Source organism: Nelumbo lutea, chromosome 8 (assembly GCF_056320005.1).
Source record: "Nelumbo lutea isolate HS-2025 chromosome 8, American lotus-T2T, whole genome shotgun sequence".
NCBI classification, from domain to species: domain Eukaryota; kingdom Viridiplantae; phylum Streptophyta; class Magnoliopsida; order Proteales; family Nelumbonaceae; genus Nelumbo; species Nelumbo lutea.
In genome coordinates this window covers 12,805,985-12,828,422 of record NC_142691.1, presented here as the reverse complement: position 1 = coordinate 12,828,422, position 22,438 = coordinate 12,805,985, and the positions used below count along the sequence as shown (strand labels likewise).

At 36.0% G+C, this 22,438-nt stretch overlaps 1 protein-coding gene and 1 long non-coding RNA gene across 4 annotated transcripts; one reads left to right on the top strand and one right to left on the bottom strand.

Annotated features, from left to right (window-relative positions):
* The first annotated feature begins 9,213 nt into the window (after positions 1–9,213).
* On the top strand, positions 9,214–19,626 carry LOC148842783 (cyclin-A2-4-like). 2 transcript variants are annotated; one of them, XM_088959598.1, is made up of 12 exons: positions 9,214–9,457; positions 10,508–10,864; positions 11,147–11,459; positions 12,512–12,645; positions 13,563–13,655; positions 15,269–15,402; positions 16,429–16,504; positions 18,308–18,384; positions 18,487–18,520; positions 18,624–18,773; positions 18,866–19,000; positions 19,186–19,626. In XM_088959598.1, exons 2-12 carry the CDS (start codon positions 10,568–10,570, stop codon positions 19,237–19,239), a joined length of 1,497 nt encoding a protein of 498 aa, XP_088815724.1. In that variant the 5' UTR covers positions 9,214–9,457; positions 10,508–10,567; the 3' UTR covers positions 19,240–19,626. The 2 variants fall into 2 exon arrangements, with proteins under 2 accessions (XP_088815724.1, XP_088815723.1); XM_088959597.1 differs by having other exon boundaries at positions 9,224–9,452.
* Positions 18,386–21,579, bottom strand: LOC148842782 (uncharacterized). Of its 2 annotated transcripts, XR_016103724.1 has the most exons (3): positions 21,351–21,579; positions 20,970–21,262; positions 18,386–18,891 (listed from the first exon to the last, which is right to left on the bottom strand). It is a non-coding gene; the product is annotated as an uncharacterized LOC148842782 (long non-coding RNA). The 2 variants fall into 2 exon arrangements; XR_016103723.1 differs by lacking the exon at positions 18,386–18,891 and having other exon boundaries at positions 20,605–21,262.
* Positions 21,580–22,438: the final 859 nt, after the last annotated feature.

Below are 22,438 nucleotides of genomic sequence, written 5' to 3'. Positions count from 1 at the left end.
GCGAGCTATGAATCCAGCATGTGTTGTTCATAAAACATATGGAAAAGTCCAATAGCCCTACTTGTCAATTCATTTTCAACCATGCATTTGAAATCATGATTAAAACATATGGAAAAGTCCAATAGTCCAATAGGTGGGTATTAAATTAGGAATCCAGATTTACTCCTTACACGCATCCCACAACACTTACAATCATGTATTTGAAATATCTCCCCAATAATGAAAGCATACAATACCGAAGGTGTTCTTAATGTACAGTTGTGAGGAAGGTGTGAGAAGAAATCCAAACTCTTGGGATAGATTATATTTTGTACGAGCCCAAGCCCACCACAAGTATGATGGCTGTACTCAACCTAATCCTTGGGTTGTACAATTTTAATAATCACAAAAGGCATATATTAAGGGTTAAATATGATTTCAAAATGCAGGTTGATGTAGGCGCTTATGGCATGCCTATGGTACGTCAGGCATGGTAGAGGGTGGCGTACAGCGTGGATCCAATAGGGATGTTGCGCAGAGCATAAGCTGGCATGTGACATGGGCCCAATGGCACAGATGTATGGAGTGGCATCGGATGGTTGCGCAACAAGGTTGGACTGCATCCTAGCCGTTCATGTCCATCTATTCCCAGGTGGCCTTAAGTATAAATACGGGGCGACCCCTCACAGGTGAGGGACTTAGACTCTTTGTTCTTAAGGATTCATTTATCTTCATTGTGACCTTGTCTGAGTTGTCCCAGCCCAGGCTCCGTCCACTCCTCGTCACACCGTCACTAACTTGACCTTTGGAGTCCCCATCTTGGGTTAGCACCCTAGGCCTTTGATGTCTTCTCTCTTCACATGACTGACCTACAGGCTCTCGGCCACAACAGACCTCAGACTCATCAATTAGCCCTCGGTTGGGAAAAGAATTCACTTTGATGCCCTCGGCACATCCAAGGCAGCAACACAGGTTTTGGAATCAAAATCCACTAAAATTAGGATTTGAATCACCAATTTCCCTCTATATTTGCTTCAAATAAAAACCTGAACTGAATTTTATAAGATATATACAACTTCCAAGGAGGGTTAGCAATGAGTGAAGAGATATAGGGTTTGGGAGGTTTTTAAGTCACTTGTCTTTTTTATCCCAAAGGTCCCTCAAATAGGAAAATACCAATCAACCCGGAATGAGAACCAAAATTCCATTCCCGGAGGAAACATGACTAAACAGCTGGAATTGGAATGGCCATTTTCGAATCCAATTTCAAGCCCCTGTTCCCAAAAAACAAATGAACCTTTGGCCTTGTATTTCCTACTGTCATTTAACAAGAATAATAGCAAAACGGCTAGAAGATGTTATGATAAATATCTTTGATAATCAGTTATAGATATCACAGCAAAAATAAGATTTAATTTGAAAGTCACTTCAATAATGACCATAAAATAACTAATAAGACAATTCGAAAGCCTCAAGGCCTCAAACAAATGGTTGATCGATTCTCAACTTATTGAGCTTTATTTTTTTAAGAAGAAGAGCATGTATTAATTCGAAGGATAATCAAGTACGATAAGCTGATCATGGTTCAGAAACCAGGGATAGAATAAACAAACTTCACTATTCAACGATCAACGATGTTGAACTGATTCTTAGTATGATCACTCTCTACTGAGATCCTAGACAGTCCCAACTCCTTTACAAATTGCAACGCATAGAGTACGGCCACAGTCAATTTCTTCAATAGAGCACACCTGGGGATGTCTAGCTCCTCCCATGAAGAAGTTGCCTTTGAAATCACTTATAACAACACCCACACCCGCGACAGTAGTGTTAGCCACCTGTCAAAATTTATTTTAAGGGTATTTTCAGTAAGAGCCCAGATTTCCTACTCACTTTTTTTACCCACTCTCAATCTGCAGTGAATTGGAGTCATATCTCTCAATTTATAATAGAGATGTGTGACTCCAATTCACAACGGGTAGAGAGGGTAGGAAAAGTGAATAAGAAATCCTGAGTGCTTCAGTAAGGAGAGTCCATTGTAAAGGTTTGGAGATCCTCAACAAGATGTGACTGAATCCTGCACTGGATTAAGATTGTTCCATAGTTCTATAATGTGAGCATTTACTGATGAAATTATCTCCCGTTACTTCCTTACGCCATCTCTAAGAATACCATAAACCAGCTAACAATGGTTTTCATCATTGATTTATTCTATTGGCAGTAAGTCCACCAAACCAAATTGGTTTATAGGAGGACATCTAAGAAATCTATGATTAATCGATAGATTCATTCTCTTCACCACACGTAGGACAAATGAGCCATTGAACCCTCAATAACCACACCCCTAACATTAACTCAGCCCAATGGCATTGGGTTGGGTTTAGTCGCGGTCTCAATTTTCTTCACTTGTTAGTGCACACCTTTAAAAAATGTTGTCACTTCTTACACTTTACACCACTAGGAGTGGAAATAGATTGGATTCCAATAAAATCAATTCATATTTAAGTTCAAATTCAATTAAATATTTCAATAATCTATTTGAATTCAACATATTAATATATATATATATATATATATATATATATATATATATATATATGAAATATCAAAATATTTAAGCACCCCTTTCATACTATACATATGAATTACATAATCAGTCAAACATGTTTACTTATCAAATAGAAACAGTTCATGTTTGAATTTGATTCGGTTAACTTAACAACATGAATAGGACACCTAAATTCGACTAAATATGATAATCAAATTATTCAAATCCGGCCGATTCAATTATACCAAAACTAAAAATTGAGCTCACCCCATTGGTTGCCCTAATGGCTAATGCAAATATGTGCAGTGCAAACACATATTAAATAATATAAAATATATGGTTTTGCACTTTACATATTTGTATTTGTACCCCTTTTAAATTGAGCCAATGGGATTAAGTAGTTTTAGCATTTCAAAGAGGAAATAGCATTCCTAAAAATTCTATATGCAGAGCAAAGTGAGAACTCACCATTGTTGGTGCGTTTCTAAAGGACCATATCTTCAATTTATGACCTGTCAACAAGAACCTTGGTTAACATGGTGCACGTCAATTCTATCAAACAAGAAGGCAATGAAGTCTGTTCTTCAAGAGTTGCGTGTGTCAAGTAACTCACTAACTCGTAAACAATCTTTTGTAGCAATACTAAGGGGAGACCTTGAAGGGACAACACCAACAATTGAGGGTATCTAGGGATTGTGGGAAGCAAAAACATTCCTGACATCAATCACTTCAAGGCATGCCATGGTAACATAACTGAGTATCTTCATAGTTCTCATCAGTACATCAAGATATGTCATGGTTCAACATTCGCACCATAAGATATGTCATGTTTGAGAAGGTCACGAACCTTAATGATTTGTTTCCACCAATGCAAGGCATCGCTTCCATTCTTGACTTGTCAGAAGGAGGTTCTTTCCTTTACAAGGCTCCAAACTTACTTTAGGCTATTTTGGTTGTAATGCAAATAAATTTGTAGTGATACGAAGCTGTGGCAGTACAAATGATTTGAGTGTACATTTTTACCTATTTTTATTTCAAATTTTACTTTATTTTGTTTGATTGCACTAAAAATAAAATAAATTAAGATATGAACCAGAATAAAGTAAAACCCAAAACAAAATTAAACAATAATTTACATTTATTTCATTTACACTCCCATGCATTTGTATTAATACAAATAAAATTGCACAGCAACTAAACACAACCTTAAGAACAAAACAAAGTTCATTTCACCTTGTTCTTTAGGTCTACTAATATTTTCCCAAACAACATCGACTGAGTTGTGTTTACCCACCTCGTGGTACAAAGCTAACACGGGATGGACTTCTCTATCTCTACAAGATGGCCATGGGGTAAAACAAGGGTACTCATTTGGTAAGTTGGTAGAGCTTGTATTACTAACCTAACAAAAGTGACATATCCCACTTATGACAATAATTCTGCGTGCTTTATCTAAAATGTCTTTGTTGTCTATGAGTTTATCTTGCCCAATCTATAATTGAACTGCCAAATATTTGTCATGTTGATTCACTAGGCTAATGTCAAGGACATGCCATAAGCATATTTGATGCCTTCTATGAGCATTTGAGCTTTTTTTTTATAAGAAAACCAAAGGTGCTACACAAACATGGGGTAGCACATCCCCAAGAATCACAAAAGTAAATAAATTTTAAATCCAAAACGGGGGAAGATAAGTCCAAAGAAACAACACCAAAAGGTAAAGAATGAGCCAAATTAGCTGTCCAATTTATCACCTAATTTGCTTCCCTATAGACATGCTTGTAAATGACACCCTTGTTCAGCTTCTCTTTAATATGGAGACTATCCGACACGATACTCAACATCCAAGGAGGGGAGGTTTGACCCTTGAGGCAGGAGATGACGAGCTTTGAGTTCCCCTTTGATAGTGATCTCACAATCCTTGAAATTGCATGCCAAATTGTGTGCTTCCCAAGCCGCCCAAGCTTCTACTGCGTTCCCAGAGAATATCTTTTAGCGTCCAAGGTCTTGCCTACATGGTCTCGAGCACCTACCATTTTCCAAGCAAGAGGTATCAAAATTAATTTTAATAGACCCTTGACTGGGAGGAGTCCAGCAAGTAAATTTACACTTGGAGATCTTGTTGGAAATGGTAGTTTTTTCTTCCATTTCCTTAACCTCCAAAAAACCTTTATAAGCTCTTTCAATAACAAGCTGAGGTGTAATGTCTTCATTATTATTATTATTATTTTTTTAATTTCTACTTTTCCAAGTATATCATAATATAATACCCACTTTTCTTTCAGATTGATGTTTTCCTTTACATCCTTCTTGTGAATCTCAGTCCACCATACTAGTAGGTCAGATTTTAAGTCATTGGCAGTTACCAAGTTCAAGTTGATTAAGTTCCAAATCTGTCGAGACAAAATACAACCCTAAATATATGATTAATATTTTCCTCCTCACCGCACCTGTTACAAGACTCTTCATTAAATCCCCGAGCTTTTTGTTCAATAACAAGAAAAGGAATACTTCGAGTTTCAGAGGGCATTTTAATCCCCAAAGTAACCTATTCCATTTCATTGCATTACTCTTAGATGAAGGGGCCCACACTCAGCTTATAGGCCGATTTCATGGTAAATTTACCATTTAGGTTTTGGCTCCATATTAGATGGTCTTCCCTTGGCTCCGATGGAATGAAATACATTTGATTTTACTCAATTGATTGTGGAGACCATACTACGAATTTTATTCTCGCTCCACACGCCTCTATCATGAGTCCACATTTGCTCCCCACAACGTCCCATAGCACATCTTCGCCATATATTGAGAATATCTTCTGATGATGATATCATCGGTTCTGATATTATTATCGAGAGATGTTCTCAATACACGGGGGATGTGCTGTGGGATGTTGTGGGGTGCCTCCTTGTGGGGCACAGATATGAACTCCTCTATCATGGTCAACCAAGTCGCTCATTGGAGCATTAATCTCATCACATTGGCCAGGATTCAAAGTTTCAGCTAGGAATTCTTCACCTGCCCTCCTATCAGTCCAAAATCTTATGGACTTTCCATCACCTACCTCCCATCTTAACCTCTTCATTAGCAATTCTTTGGCACTTAAAACGGCTCTCCAAGTCTAAGAAATCCCCTTCTTAGCCTTGTCTTCCTAGACTTCTAATAATTGATTTCTTGGCTCAATAAGAAGTAAATCAGACCAAGACATCTTGTAGTTTTCTTAATTGATTCACCTCTACTCAATACAGTATGAAACAGTCATCAACAAACAATAGATGAGAAATGTCACTTGCTATTTTCACTCCCTGGAGCATGCCTAAAGCTAGTTCATTCTCTAGTAGTTTGAGAAAACATGCGGACAATGATGAATAGGTATGGTGATAGGGGGTCACATTGCTTAACGTCACACCTTGTGGTGAAATTACCATATTGGATCAAAACCGGTATTCTGATTGGCTTGAACAGTATATTGAAATGTAACCCATCGAAATGGCATATTTCAACACTGAATCAAAATGATCTAACCCATAAAAACGGTATATTGAAATGTAATTTATTAATTTCAGCCATTATTCAAGCAATGCGCCGAGATTTTAAGTAACTAAGGCTCAGTTTGGAAGGAATACAAATATAAATATGTACAATACAAATATATACAAAATACATAGTTTTGCACTCTACATATTTGCATTTGTACTCCTTCCAAACTGAGCCTAAACTGCTCAAGTAATAAAATGCCAAATATTCTAAAACATGCAAGTCTGTGTTTGTCTTTCTGGTGGATAAGGTTTTTTTTTTTTTTTTCATATAGGTGGGTAAAAGGAGTTTTGACAGAAAATAGTTTCAGAATTAAGATCTCCTTTTTCCACTCATATAGAAACTACTTACCCATATTGAAGTTTCAAAGATGCAAGTGCATAAATTCTTACTTCAACAAGATTGAAAATATAATAGGTAAAATCTATGCATGGTACGTTCTATGGAAATTATTGCAACATAACTCAGACATGAACAAAACAATGATAAAAAGACATGTCACAATCACATGTTAAATAATTACATCTTATGCAACATGAACAAATGAAAAATGAAAAGTAAATAAACTATACACTGTCTTTAATGTGATTGGTTGAATTTTTTATTTAATTTGACAAAGATTCAAAGTACCATATTGGACACAATATAATAATTCACTCCAAAAATAATACACTTCTTTTACCATTAAACCCCTATAGGTGCTTTTACACCACATGAACCACCCTTCTACAATTTTAAATGACTAGATTGTCACTTACTTTATTAAGACTGCATTTGGAAATGATGCAAATAGAGTGTAAGTCCTGGTTCAGGGTAAATTTGCACTCTATTTCACTTTTGCCTGTGTTTGGAAACATTACATTTATGCATATGACAAATGGCCGACCAATGCATATTTACATTGATAATAAGATGTAAAAGTACATCAATAAAAAAAGTAAATTTGTATTCAAGTGGGCTTTTGATAAAAAAAAAAAAAACATATGTTTTATTGGAATTCATGTTTGCATCCATTACAACTAAAAATCTGTTTGATAAGAAAGTAAATTTGTCAGTGCAAAACTAACCCAACTTTATCATTTATATGAACCGTTTTACAATCTATATATTTGAATTCACACTTGTTTGCATTGTTTCCAAATGCAGCCTAAAGAACTTATTTTATCACCATGGTTATCTGATCAAGCTAACTTTATCGTTAAGATGCAAAACCTACTTGTTCATATTGGAGATAAGCCATCGATAAGTTATGCCAAAAACAACCTAAGTTAGACAATAAGTCAATTATCTAGTAGACTATCAGAGTTGCCTCATATAATGGTGTCTGTGAGGTGTGTTGTGTTTGAATCTTACGGAGCTCCACTCTGGTGAGGTTTAAATCACACCACACTCCACAAGGTGTCATATGATGTAGAGATGGTGTGGATGTATTGTTAATAAAGTTTTAAGATAAAAATATTCCAATCATTCATTACATTATATATAGTAATAATGATATAGATTGATCCACCAGATTTTGGCATTAAAAATAAAAAATTGCAGTAAATTGTACTTCAATACCATCTACAAATAGCTCCAAAACACATTACATCTGTAAAGGTACCAAGCAATCCACAAACCCTAATTTATCCATAAAAAATTGTAACAAATTAAACAAAATATACGATCTTTATATGTAGAATATACCATGGTTTTTGAACCACGCATTGACCCAAATAGTTGGACCATTTAGCCCGGAAACCATCCAGACAACCGGTTCCGTTTTATCTCAAGCCCGGTCCTTAACCAAAAGCCATTGAATCGGTTAATGACCCATTGACCCAGGTGGTTGAACAATTGACCAGTTCAACATTTTTTTGGCTATTTTTTATTTTTAATAATTTTTTTTTTCAAATTTTATTGTCAGAACAAACCATCTGTTCAAATCAGACGATCAAACTGTCGACCTAGAAATCGGTGGCCAGAATTATTTCATTCTTTCGTCTTTTGTAAAACCGTGAATATACAAGCTTTGCCATTTATAAGCACCAAAGTTTAGCCAGAATACCGGTTTTGATTCAGTCTTGAAACTGTTATATATCCCTGCCAAAACCACTAAATTGGTCAGCGGTTGACTGAGAAGTCAAACTATTGACTTGTTCGATCTGGGCAATGGTTTCGATTGTTTCTTTTTAAATTTAAAACATAATAAGCTGATCCATTTAGACCGAATTGTTGAACCGCTGACATGAAAACTGATCGCCAAAACGGTTCGGGTATCGAGCCAGCAATCACAGACTGCATAACAATTTGGCGTTAAAATCATGAAAAATAACATGTGGGTAATCATGTAATTTTTCACTCACCGAACTTGGAAGCAAGAACGGGCTTTTTGTTTTGGGCTAACCTCGATGGGCTCCTTTCAAGATTCAAGATTCAAGGACCCAACCAGCAGATGGATCCGACCACGTAGGAGGATCTCTGACTCCATACGAACCATGGGCCTGAGCTCTGAATTGGACCCTCTCAATTTCTCCATTTTCAAAATGAGAGGATCTTATTTACATGTGACACCGCGTATTAATATTATTAAGTAAATAAGTACAACTCAAAAATAGATTTATTTTTTGAATACCTACGAAGATAATGGACCAAATTTTCACGACCATCCGATTGCATCAAAATTTGATTGATCAAAGAGAAGCTCCCTCATGGGTCCCGCTGAAGTATGATGGGCCCACACTTCCACTCCAGATTTTCTTTTTTTTTGCCAATTAAAAACCAAGGAAATGAAAAAAAAGAACTTATTTTATTGATTAAGACGGAAATTCCCGGCAATAAAGTTGTTAGATCACGTGCGATGTAATTCCCATGCTCATAATCATTTCAAAATCCTCCGATCCCTTCAAATCTGGGCAAGTTTGAAAATTTCAAAATGAGGCTACCCTCGTAATTTCACCTGATAACCAACGCCGCTGGGCGTTTACTTAAATTCGCTTTAAAACTCGTACTCAAATGGCTAAAATACCCTCCGCCAACGCTTCACATATGACATATCCGTAAAACAATCGGTATTTAAGTGAAAACATGATGGCTATTTTCGTCTCCAAAATGTTATCATCTGTCTTAGTCAATTGGATCAAATGTCAGGGCCGTTTCTGTAAATTGATGCACTATTCTTATTTTCATTTTTTTTTTCAATTTTGTTTTGGAAGTTTGAACTGCATGCCGTCCCGCTCACGCTCCGCTTATTTTTAGGATGGTTCGTCTCTGTTGTTTCTCTTCGCAAGCTCACTCCACTCTCTCTCTTTCTAGCTCTCTCCTCTACCGCCCTTGAATGTTCGTCCACTCAGAAACCCTACTCTGTTCTCCGGACCACCATTGAAGGTCTTGGAGCTTGGATAGCAGAGTAAGGTTAGCTTTCGTGGATTTTTTTTGCTGTTTTATTTTTTGTTCTTTCTTTTTATCTTTCTTTGAACTGTGGAATTGGTTTCTTTCTTGGTTTCTGATCAATTAGGGGGTGTGGATTTGTTGTGGTTTGGAGAATGTTGTAGATTTAGAGCAATGATCTACCAAGAATGTGTATTTGTTATCAACACTGTATAAATTTGTCTTGAAATGCTGGCTTTAGTTTGCCTGTTTTCATCCTTTCTGCTTCTGTAATTTTCTTGACATTCTATGGATTAATTCAGCATGTTTTTGTTGTACGATCTAGGTCTAGTTTTGATTGTATGCGACAAAATTTGGGCTTTATGCTTGAAAAGACGCATCTATTTTATTTTGATGCATGCCTTCTTGCCCGGTTGATTTTTGTTTTGCCTGTTTGTTTTGATGGGATAGGACTATTTTCTCAAGTTGCTGGACTAAGTTACTTTTTTTTTTATTTAAATTTGTTTGATCTTGGGGTTTTCTTTTATTTTTCTTTTCGGTTTTGTTACCAAGTTAATTATGAAATTTTAAATTTTGAAGATCAAGTCCTATTTGATTGATTTCTACATGTCATTGAATATTGTTGTTCAATGAATCATCTATACTTGTAATTTGACATTCTTATACCTTTGTCTTAATGATATTACTCATTTTATTGGAGTCATATTGACATGATTGTTTTCATAAATATTAATATTTTCCTTAGGGTTTGTTTCTGCAAACATTATGCTATCCCAATTGATTTATGGGGTTGTCCTGGTCTTCTTGATCTCCGATGATTAATGTCCTTCACAACAACAATCAGAATTTCTCTGCTGCTGTTGGTCACTTTCCATCTTGTACATATTTTAGGACAACCTTTTGTTGGTTTCTATGTTAGTGAGAAATTGTTTTTTTCATGAAAATGTCTTTTAAGAGTTTGAGATTGTAGACTAAGGGAGGGTTTCTGGTGTTTGTTTTCATGGGCTTTGTTGGCTTTCTGATTTTGAATTTCATATCTTTAGGCCCCATCTAATGCCTCTGTACAAATTGCAGGTTCCAATGAACTTAATTTCAGTTTAAAAACAGTTTTGCTCTTTGACAAGTTCTGTAAATATGAAGAAAGAAAACATGGCTTTTGCTGCTTCTCATGAGCCTACTGGTTGTATAACACGATCTCGAGCTGCAGCAATTCATGCATCCAGTGGGATGCTTCCTTCGAATCTGTCTATTAAACAGGATCAGAAGCGGATTCTACGGTCAAATTCAAAAAGGGGAGCCTTGGATGAGAACAACTCTATTGCTCCAGTCACTGCATGTCTTCAGCATAAAAGGAGGGCAGTGCTTAAGGATGTAACAAATATCTGTTGTGAAAATTCATATAGGAACTGCATCAATGCATCTAAACTTAAGGTCAGGGAACCATCCTTTGTAGTTTGTTCTACATGCCTTGATCCTTATTTTATCTATCAATTCCATTGTACAGTGGCTGCACAGAACTTGAAAAATTCAATCTCGGAATGTTTTCTAATTGCATAAGCATAAACAGATATTTTAGATTATTGGATGGTTTTGACAATTCATTACTCAGTTATTAATTTTGAAGATTCTTCTGTTTTTGGTATTGGGGATCTTGCATTCATTATAGAACCTTCCCTTTCTTTGTCTAAAAATTTGAATTTGGCTCTTGTTAAGTCTTCTGGTCTACACAATAAGAATTCCAGGCAGGGCAAAAGAGGTCCTCCAAAGAAGGATTTGAAGGTGGGCTCTGCTGGTGCTGCAAAAAATTCTGAGGTACAAGAAGATGTTAATAAAAGGACGGCTGAAATGATAGAGAAAACAGTGACTCTTGAACCACAAAAAGTAACAGCTACCGAAGATTTGGAAGAAAAGGTGCCAATGCAACCTAAGATGGAGAATGACACAACAGAAAGAGGTGTAGACAATTATAAGCTTGGAGACCAGGTCTTTGGAAAACCTTCTCATCTCCTAAGTCCTTCAAACAAAGGTTTGCTTTCTAATTCATCTGTACTCCCAAGTCCTTCAAAGTTTAAACAGAACCTTATATGAATTTATTGTATGATCTGCCGCAAAAGTCTAAGTGTAACTTTTTAACTTTAGGTCTCAGTGGTAAAACTCTGACAGACTCATTAGGTTATTTTATGACGTACTGATTTATTGGTTTAAGCTACTGCTAATATAAGAAACAACAACAGAGTTGAAATAATGGCAGGACAAACATTCATCCTACCTGTGTGACTGTGTGTTCTCTGTGTGTGTATATGTTGCTTGAAAGAAAAAGGGAAAAAAAAAGATTTTGTTTTGACAATAATGTTATTGAAAATGATAGCTATCTTTAAATGATACACAACTTGAGAGTCTTTAGATTTTTGCCATGCTTGTTGTTAGCATGCAGAAGCAACTTAGTATTCTCATTTCTTTTCTATGTTTCATACTATGAGACTTAGCTCTACAGGGGAGTGGGGACTTAATTTAAGAAAACATTTCTACCATCAAGAGGAAAGTTATATGACCTATACACTAAATGGGAAAATAATATGAAGTAAATACAAATTCTAGAGACAGGGAAATACGTACAAACCACTTGCTGCAAAATACAAGTCTAAGGAGTCATGAGATCCCAAGATTGAAGGGTTTTGAAAGAAACATCAAACAAGTAGGTTGGAAGAAGGTTTTTCTATCCAGTGGTGGCAAACTCATGCTTGTGAATAGTGCTGTAAATAAATTTCCCATTTATTCTTATCATTATTTTACATTTTGGTATCTGCGGGCAACACCCTTGAAGAACCTTTTACATCAATACAATTATACTTTACCTTTTCTCAAAAAAATTAGACTTCTGCAGCAAATCATACAAGTGGGCCATATTTTGCTGAATTTGGCTGAACTAGGACAATGTTTTAAGAGGAAAGGGGATAGTGTCATTGTGGAGGAAGAGGCATTTTAGCATTTCAGTTAACACTTCTTTCTCTTCTTTCCCAGTCGTTATAATGTAGAAAAGAGTACCAAATGTGATATTGTTTCAATTGGTTATTGCAGATGTGGATAAGCTTTGTGTGGGCTTAGGAACTTTGAGCGGTCAAGACATTACAAATATTGATTGTGACTTCAAAGATCCTCAAATGTGCGGCCTCTATGCCCCTGACATCTATAGTAATTTACGTGTTGCGGAGGTTAGTGTTTATTGTGTTCTTAATACAATTTGTGGCACTATTTATTTTTTATGTCATTAGATGTATGCACTTATCCACCTTTTAATGCATGGCATACTGCAGTTTAAAACTCCATGAATAGTATACATATGACCCTTTTGAAAATTTTAATGGGAGACTTCTGTTAAAATTGTGTTGGGTTTTATTTTAAAAATTATTTCACCAACAGTTTTCAAGTTTTGTTTTTCCTTTTCTTTTTAAACCATGACAAGGCGAAAGACCAAAATATATGGGCCATTGCTCTATGTGATGGAAATCATCAGGTATCATGCACGGGATATATGGGTTCGAGCCAGCCAGTTCAAACTAAAAATGCTGGTGGTTATGTCCATATCCACTCTTATCTGCCCAAGACTCTGGATGGAAAGGACCAGCATTGGGTAATGACCTTCTTATGAAAAAACCACAATACCACATGCTTTTCAAAGTTGTTCTTCATATTGAAAAAGAAAATTAAAAAATATGGTTCAAAGAGGGTGGTCAGCACCTTGATATTTTCAACTCAAGAACTTAAAAATGAAGAACTGGGCATTCATGCTTGAACTAAAGTATATTACAGTGCTTTTCTATTTAAAAAATTTCACAGGACACATTGTGATTCAAAACTTGCAAAATGGCCTATTTTTAGTTGTCCAGGATCTATATGCAATCTGCTACTTAGAAGTTTCCCTTTCTAACTTAAGACTTGAAAGCCAGGGTTTATGTTTCTTGCAATAATAAATTCAAGTTATTGGTTTTAAGGTCAAATCTTCTGTGCCTTCTACTCTTTATTTACTACTGCAAAGAATTTGCATATATTTTTTACTTTATGTTGTTTCTTTTCATTTTTGCATCAATAACACATTTGGTGCTAATGGTAAAGCTTCACTTGTACTCAGCTTATCCGAAGACCTTGTTCTGATTTTATGGAAACACTACAGCGAGATATCACCCAAAGTATGCGAGGAATTTTGGTTGATTGGCTTGTGGAGGTTTGCATTGTTTCTTTTAATGTATCTACATCCACATATGTTGACATAAATATACTATAATGTGAAAACATGAGCAAGTAAAATTCTGTTAGGCCTTGTGATCCAACATAAAATGAAATGGCAATCTTTGTCTGTGCATTCAACATTCCAGTATTTTGTTTCATGGGAAAGGCTGCTGCAAGTCTGCAGGGTGGAAAATATTGTGCTAGAATTGCAAATTCATCATTCAATGGATTAACTCTGGAAATATACTTCTAACTTGTAGTATTTCTTATGAACATCTGTAAAATTTAAATAAAACTAACAAAAAGGAATTTTCTGAAGTGATTTAATTTTGGAAAAACTATTGTTCTTCTGTAGTGTTTCTAATCTGGCTATAGAAGAGTAACAAAATGCAGGGTACTGATTTTGAAAAAAAAATCCATTTAATGCAGTACTTTTTTTAGTAAAGTAAAAAAGAATTCATTAAAAAGAGAGGTGAAGAGTCAAATAGGAAATCACCAAAGAAAGGGAACCAAACAACTATGGCCCCATCCTACTATTTGGCAAACCAGGCCACAAGCACAAATAACAACTCCCCATACAAATAAAAATTCCTTCACATACATAACAAAAAAACCACCCCTATAATCCTCATCCAATCAACTCTGCTTCAAATAGTCTTCAAATATTGATTGTGCCTTCCTCCTCTCCCCACCTTTCTTCATTTTACCAATACCCATCCCTTCCCAAATCTCATAGATTAAGACTATATTATTCATCTCAACACACCTTTACTCAGATTAAGACTATACTAAATCCAGACTTAACTCCAGACTCCTTTGGTGGGGTTTATCATGGTTTGGGCTTAGCATTTAGTATAAGGAGCTTAATCTAGGATGAGGCCCGGTCCAGCCTGCACTTCAGGCTTGAAATATTAGCTTGTGCTGGGGTTGGGCTTTATGCTATTTTTAATATAATGTATTATTACCTTACACAAGTCTATGTTTTTATTCACTTTTCTTATCTCCTCTAAGTTCCTCCTCCTTCCCTTCTGAATCATCTATAATAACTCTGAACTCCCACCCTGTTTTTCCTTTTCATCTCTACAATCTAACTTTCCTCACGAATGCCCTGTTCTTGGATGCAAACGTTTTTTTTTTTTTTTGAGAGAAACATACCATTTTCAACCCCATCTGGTCTCCCCAACACTTCAACATATTCTCTTCTATCAATACCAAAAGACTTAAAAAGCTTGAGCAATATTTTCTACTCTCAAAACCTGAGGATCAACTTCAGATGCTTATAAATTTGCAAGAATCACCAACCTTGACAATAGGGTAACGTGTTGATACCATATTGTCATGGTCTAACTTCCTCTTTTCACTTTATTGATCATTGACATGATGGCAATCTGACACTGCATTTCCTTTATATTTTTCTTAAAAAATTTGCGAGGACCAGTCCCAGAAATGAGAAATCCCACTATTAAATCTTGAAAGCACCTGAGTGATATGCACTGTATAATGCAGTCTTATGGTCAAATTAAGAGGTTAAAGCATCAGTTTGGGTTCTCCAGATAGAAAATTGATGGTGAAAGTGTTTATCACTAATCATGAATGCATATGTTTCAGGTTTCTGAGGAATATAAACTGGTTCCAGATACACTTTATCTTACTGTGTATCTCATTGATCGGTTTCTTTCTCAAAACTTCATTGAAAGACAAAGACTGCAACTGCTTGGCATCACCTGCATGCTAATAGCCTCGTAAGTACCCACCTTCATAGTGGAATTTGTTGCATTATTCTTTATTTTTTCCCATGTGGCTCAGTTGGATTAGGGTGGAAATGAATTGGAGGATAAAACAAACACCCCTCCCTTAACCAGGGGAAATCTGCTGTTTCTGTATTCTACTGTTTGTCTCAAGAAGAAACTGCTGCATGAAACTTTGGAACTTGCAGATATGGGGGATTGACCTTAGAAATGTTTGCCAGTTGAAAGACAGCCTGGTCGTCCTAAGGTTTTTCCATTGAATAGCACACTTTGTACAAACAGCCCTCCCTTAACCAGGAGAAATCTGCTGGTTTCTAGAATCCACTATTTGTCTCCAGAAGGACACTACTGCAGTACTGCATGAAACTTTGGAACTTGCAAATGTGGGGGGATTTGACTTTATGTTTGCCAGTTCAAAGACAGCCTTGCCGTCCTAAGGGTTTTTTTCCATTGAATAGTCTTCAAATAATAGCTTTGTAAGCCTTTGGTGACAGTGTGTTTTCTCAAATCTATTTTAAGGGTGATCTTAATTGTGAATTATGATCTTCACCTTGTAGAAAGGGAGCATGAAGTACATAATAAAGAAAAAAAGCAATTGTTTTTCTTCCACTTCTTAGATGTGAGGAAAAACAAATCTATCTCATCTTGGTTTTGGGGAACAAAAATCCATGTTCAATACAATGGGAGGCCAAACAGAACATAGCCATGTTTTGCGTGATTACCTCTGTATTTGGACTTTTCTGTTTTAGAATTGATGCAAGCCTTTTTTTTTTTGTTGGGGAAGTGTGACTAAGTTTGCTTTTCCATCATATTAGTTACAGATATCATTGTAGTGATTTTTAACTTGGGGATGATAAATGTCTGTTAGGCATATTCTAACCTTTATAGTTAAAGAATGAATAGTTAGTTGAAACATTAAGGAAAACATATGATCATTATTGTGATGAAAAACTAGACAAAATGTATACTGTGTTGCTGATGGAATTTTCAACTTGCTTCTTTTCTATTTATGACTTGAAGGAAGTATGAAGAAATATGTGCTCCTCGTGTTGAAGAATTCTGCTTCATCACAGACAATACCTACACAAGAGGAGAGGTAATTTTGTTGCTTCCCTTTAAACTTGTCTTGTTCTACACTGTTAAGAGTTCACCAACAGAATAAATTATAGCAATGTATACTATAGAAGGGGAAAAATAATAATGCTCTATCTCATTCACTTGAACCAAGACTTCTCTACTATGTACCTTTAACAACTGCTATCCATCAAGGCTCAAAGTATTACTGAGTTCTTGTCATATCTCATGTGAGAATTCGTAATCCTTGATTGGATGTTAATGCCTTCATCCTCTTCTTTTCAGTTACTGGCATATGAGATCAAGAATGGGTAGGATATATTTTATCTGTTATGACATTGAGAAACTGATGATTGATTTTTATCGAGCACCATTATGCTGTGAAATATGATGTCTCCTAGAGTTGAATGTTGAAATTGTTTTCCAATTTTGTGTTTGAAATGTTTGACAATGTCATACCTTTAAATTATCAGCATTTGGGGTCAAGGACGGGATATGTCTTAGCACGTTAAGAAAAATAGTGAACGATTATCACTATCTTCTTCTTCTGGCAGCTTTTTATTGCTAAAACACTTCTTTCTTGACTTATTTAGTTCAGAATTTTCACAGTTGTATTCAAGCATATTAGACATTAGGAAAATTGACTATAAGATATTTTACAAAACCTGTTGCTGTATTATAATCCCTAGCCATATTGGATTAGTTTCTTTTAATAATTTGGAATTTATATACTATTTTGAGAATATACTTACCAGTATACCCTGATTAACCATTTAACCTTTATCTTTTCTTTGATGTTTTGAAGGTGTCAACTGTCAATAACTGCTTGTTTATTATTGGAATGGCTGAAGGAGAAGACTTTTGCAAGGAAAACCAAGGAACACTTTAACTTAGTATGATGTACAAGTAGCCTGGAGTTTTTGAACAAACCAAATGATATAAAACAGTTGACAGTAACTGCCTAGAAACCTGTGGAAACAGGAAACCCATGAATGCATGAAAAAAAGAAACATAAAATTCATTTATTATTAATAATGCACATACATTTTTACTACTAGTAATATGATTTTATTAATATTTACCAACATTATTATCTGATTTTAATATTGCTTCTGATGTATTTTACCATCAAAATTATGCTGTCGTACTTCTTTTTAAAATATAAGAGCAACTAGATAAAGTTAACAATGGATATGGCACTGAATGGTGCAGAATGGTGGAACAAGATTCATGTAGTTGAGATAACTAGATAATCATCTATTTTTGGTATAAACATCTGTTGGTATTTCTTGATGCTTCTTGCCATATAACTATCAAAGGCTGCATTTAGGGGCCAGAGCCAGCGGGAAATGATGTGGGGAGTAATTCCCTTCCATGTCCCTGGTTGCATATACAAGGGATAAAAAGGGCCAGTGTAAGCAAGGTTGGTCAAAAAGAAAATGTCATAGCAAGAACGATGTTTAGATGATAACATGTAATCATTTTACATATTAAAATTATGATGACATGGCTTTATAATAAAGTTATAGAACAAGCTAATTATATAATCAAGTGATCACAATGTGATATCACTATTGTAATTAGTACAAATTATCAATATAAGATGTACAATCCCTATTTTCCCATGCACTGCACACGTTAGTGATTGTTATGAACGTAGTTATATTATTGGCTCGGTTAAAAAGCTTGAGGCTTTGTCTACATATAACATATAACATTTAAAGGAAAAGAAAACCACACTGTATTTGTTGGAACTTTTTGGTTTTACCAGAATACTGTGCTCCCTTGTTTAGCATTATGGTTTCTGACTGAAGTAGACTAACAGGTCCTGAAAATGGAGAGTCAAGTCTTGAACTACTTGGGCTTTCAATTATCAACACCTACCATAAAAACATTTTTGAGGTGAGCTCAACAATATTTATAATTTTTAATGGCAGCTTTGGTGATACATATCAATTGAACTTTCTAAAACATTCTTCTTTTTCTCAACTTCTTGAATAACAGGAGATTCCTTCGAGCAGCACAAGCTTCTTACAAGGTAATATCTCATTTTCATTGGACCAGGGTTGGAGAAAGCAATTTCACATTCTGGTTTCTGTTCAGATAGAGGATAGTTTTGAAAGTTCATGTACTATGTACAGGTCCCTAGCCTTGAATTGGAGTTCTTAGCCAATTATCTAGCAGAGCTAACTCTGGTTGAGTATGCATTCTTGAAGTTCCTTCCTTCCCTCATTGCAGCATCTGCTGTATTCCTTGCCAGATGGACATTGGGTCAGAAATGTCACCCATGGGTCTGCGTCCTTTCTATTCTCTTCCAGATTCTCTGTTCCACTCTTTTTATTCTGCATATGTAGTGCCTTAACTTTATTTATAATTCCTGCAGAACGCAACTCTAGAGTACTATACCACCTACAAGGCATCAGATATGAAAATTACAGTTCTAGCACTTCAAGATTTGCAAATCAATACCAAAGGTTGCCCCCTGCATGCTATACGTGAAAAGTACAGGCAACAAAAGGTCACAATTTGATCACTGTTTGTTCTTGTTGGCATATCCCTAATGCATAGCCATTTTAAGTTCATACTAGGAAGTATTACTGCAAAACTTTGTCTAGAACTGGCTCCTACAATTAGCATTTCACCAGTTTATCTAAATTATAAAACTAGTTTGTTTTCATAATATGGTTATTACTATGTTGGCAGTTTAAATGTGTGGCGACTATGTCTTCTCCAAAAATACTTGAAAGTCTCTTCTAAAGATTAAGGATAGCAGAGCTGATTCCTCACTTCTCCGGACTGTTATCCTATGGTGATCAGACAGAAGTCTCTTCTGGATGTTGGCATTTCTCCATTGAGGATCTGTACCTACCTGGTATCTAATGTTTAATTTTTTTTTCCTGTTTATCACATCATTGTTGTAGCTTGTCATTGTAACCTGGAATTTTGGGGAGCAAGGGATGTTCAAGGCTGTAAGTTTGAAATTCGAATGCCCAAGGGCTAATTTATTTCAAACTTTTCTAGCCCATGTAAAGTGACTTGACAGTGGCTGAAATTAATTTGTTGGTTGTAACAGCCAATGTAACTAATTGGCGTTTAATATTGTATCCCAAAGTCATTTAAATCTAAAAAATAACCTTTCTTGTACTGTTCCTGTTCTGGAACTTTGTTCTTTGTTGTCACTTGAGAAGGTTATTTCAAATAACTGATAAAGAGATAAATTATTTCAACTAACTTTGTTCTGGAACTTTGTTCTTTGTTCTATTTGAGCTTGCCTTACTACCCTGCTGGTCCAAATCCTGGTTAAAGGAGGGTTGTGTCAGGTTGGCAACCATAACTCAAACTTTTGTCAAACTCTCATGAACATGGATCCTGATGAATAAGTCTGCTAAGTTGGGTTTGTGAGAGCATGATGCTGTTTCTAAGGGAATAGTTCTGAGATAAGATTTAGAGCTGAGTATGGTAAGATGAAACTGGGTTACTTAAATCATCTGTTTTAGTAGTTGAAGGAAGTTGGTACCAAGTCTTGCACATAGAAGCATGTTTAACCACTATCCCATAAATGCTTACTTTGCAGGTAAAATATGATTCCTTCCTGCAATTGTGAAACTATGGAAGGCTAAAGCAACTTGACTTTGACATGGCCCTGATCTACTTGATGTTGATGAGCAAAATAAAAGTAGAAATTCCATATTTTTTATCAAAAGCAGAAGTAATCCGATGAAATTTCCCTTTTTGGGGTTTGGGGTGGGGGTAACTGTGCATATTTAGTTTGGTGGTGGACCAAATTGGAGATGTCATCCTATTGTTGGTACCTACACACTGGAAATAAAAACAAGTGAAGGAACTAAAGCATAGACAACACAAAAGGGAAATGAAGAATCTTTTCTTCTTTTTTGTCCCTCTAACCACCCTGGTGCAGGTGGCAGTTGATCCCAAGTCTCTGTTACAAATTTGCAATCACAACAACCCATTTATTGTTTGTTTCTCGGGTTGTGTTGCAGTACTGAAATGACACTAATTTGGCAAGATGGGAACCAAAGGTTTGTAACAAATACGTTTCTCTGCAAAGAAAAAATGGTCAATCAAGTCATGTGTGGTCTGATTCAGAGTTTGGACCGGTCATTTGAAAATAAATCTAGCAAATACATTTTAGTAAATAAATTTAGCAAATACAAAACTTAATACATGATACAACAAAACACATCTGGAGCATGTCTTCAGACGAAATCAGGAAGTTAATACACTTATTTTCCTCCTGTGGAAAGCTGCTCTGATATCATATAGCTGCCAGTGCCACTTTTCAAGATCTATTTTCAGAAGTAAAACTCAGTCGAAAAGACCTTGTTTTTGGTCTAGATTATCATCTACAGACTACAGCATGCATGAGAGATAGCATTGGAAACCTAAAACACCTGCCAATAACATCAATGCTATAAGAAGAGACTCCACTTCCACGGTTCCACCTGCTATTGGAAACTTGAAAATACCTGTAGATTTTCTCTTCCCGAGTAGTGAACTAGTAATCTATTCTGATTCCATGCTGCCTGCGGCACTTTGAATAGGGCCCCTTGTCACTGCAGCAAACAAGTGAACAAACCCTTCATCATATTCAAGCCAGTGATGCAGCACAGCCAAGAGCTCCATGATTAGGGCCCATAACGGGAGTGTCCCAACGGAATCAATCTTGCACCAAGCATCCATGAGAGGGTTTACTCCAAAGTCAGTAATTTGATTATTGCAAAAGAATGCCAATATCGCATCATATAGATGGCTGTGAAGCCTATTAGACAAAGCAATATTCGGGAGGTGGCAACGAGCATCAATACATGGATGCAGGCTATAAGAATCAGAAGATTGAACATGCTTACCCATAAATACTCCAAACCAGAAGGGCCAATCAAAAGCGCAATACCGAAACAAATGACTAATATGATTGCATTCATGCTGATACAAATCACAAGCCAAACCCAGATTTGTGCCTTAACTAATCAACAAGCATCCTCACAGATGAATGAACCTTACTGATCTGGCGATCATTTTACAGAATTAGAGAAAACCCATAAAGCTATTATTGCTTGCATCAATCTTTGGGTCTGTGAAACATGTTAGTTGTCCATCATTAAGTGTTATAAGCTTACTGTTGTCCTTTGAATTGACAGAGAGTTCAGGAATCTCCGAGAAATATCCATCAGTCTTGATGGCGTTCAGCGTGAATTAGAAATTTGGCCTACTACCCCTGGAATCATTTTTTTGTTTTTTGTTTTTTTTGTTTTTCCCTATATTTTCAATGTAGTTAATTTGTTAGCGTCAATTAATCATAACAAGTGGTCGGTCTTAAAGTGGTCTATGGTCGGTCATAAAGTGGAGCCGCCTTGAATTGGATCAAGTAACTCTGATGTGGGGTCACAGCAACGCATCAAAGGCGGTGATTAAGGGTTTTAGCCCAGCGCTACACCAAGTGGAGTAGCTGATTTCTGCCGAGCTTGACTGCCTTGTTAATTTGTTATCATCTGAGAGTCCAATTTCTCAGAGGTGAAACCTTCTATGTCCTACGCGGGGCGTAGCCTTAGGCTAAAACCTAAAATCACGGCCTTTCGATGTATTCTAGACCCCATCTAATTTCACCTCATCATCCTCTGGAGTCACATCAGAACTGTGATTCACGGCTTTAGTCCAAGGTTAGCGTAGCAGATATTCAATCAATTTCTGTCTTCAAAGAAATTGCACCAACAAAATGGCTCACATTGTAAAAAAAAACCATTTAATTGGTATATGTGGGCCCATCTATATCAACTCTACTAAGAAATTAATATTTTATTTACTTTTCAAAACCCATTATTTTTTTCATACATATTAAAATAACTCCATATAGTGATTATAGTCCACCAACTCTAGTCCAATTCCAGCTTCTGATCACCCCACTGGTGAGAGCAATACCTGTAGTGTGGATTTGATG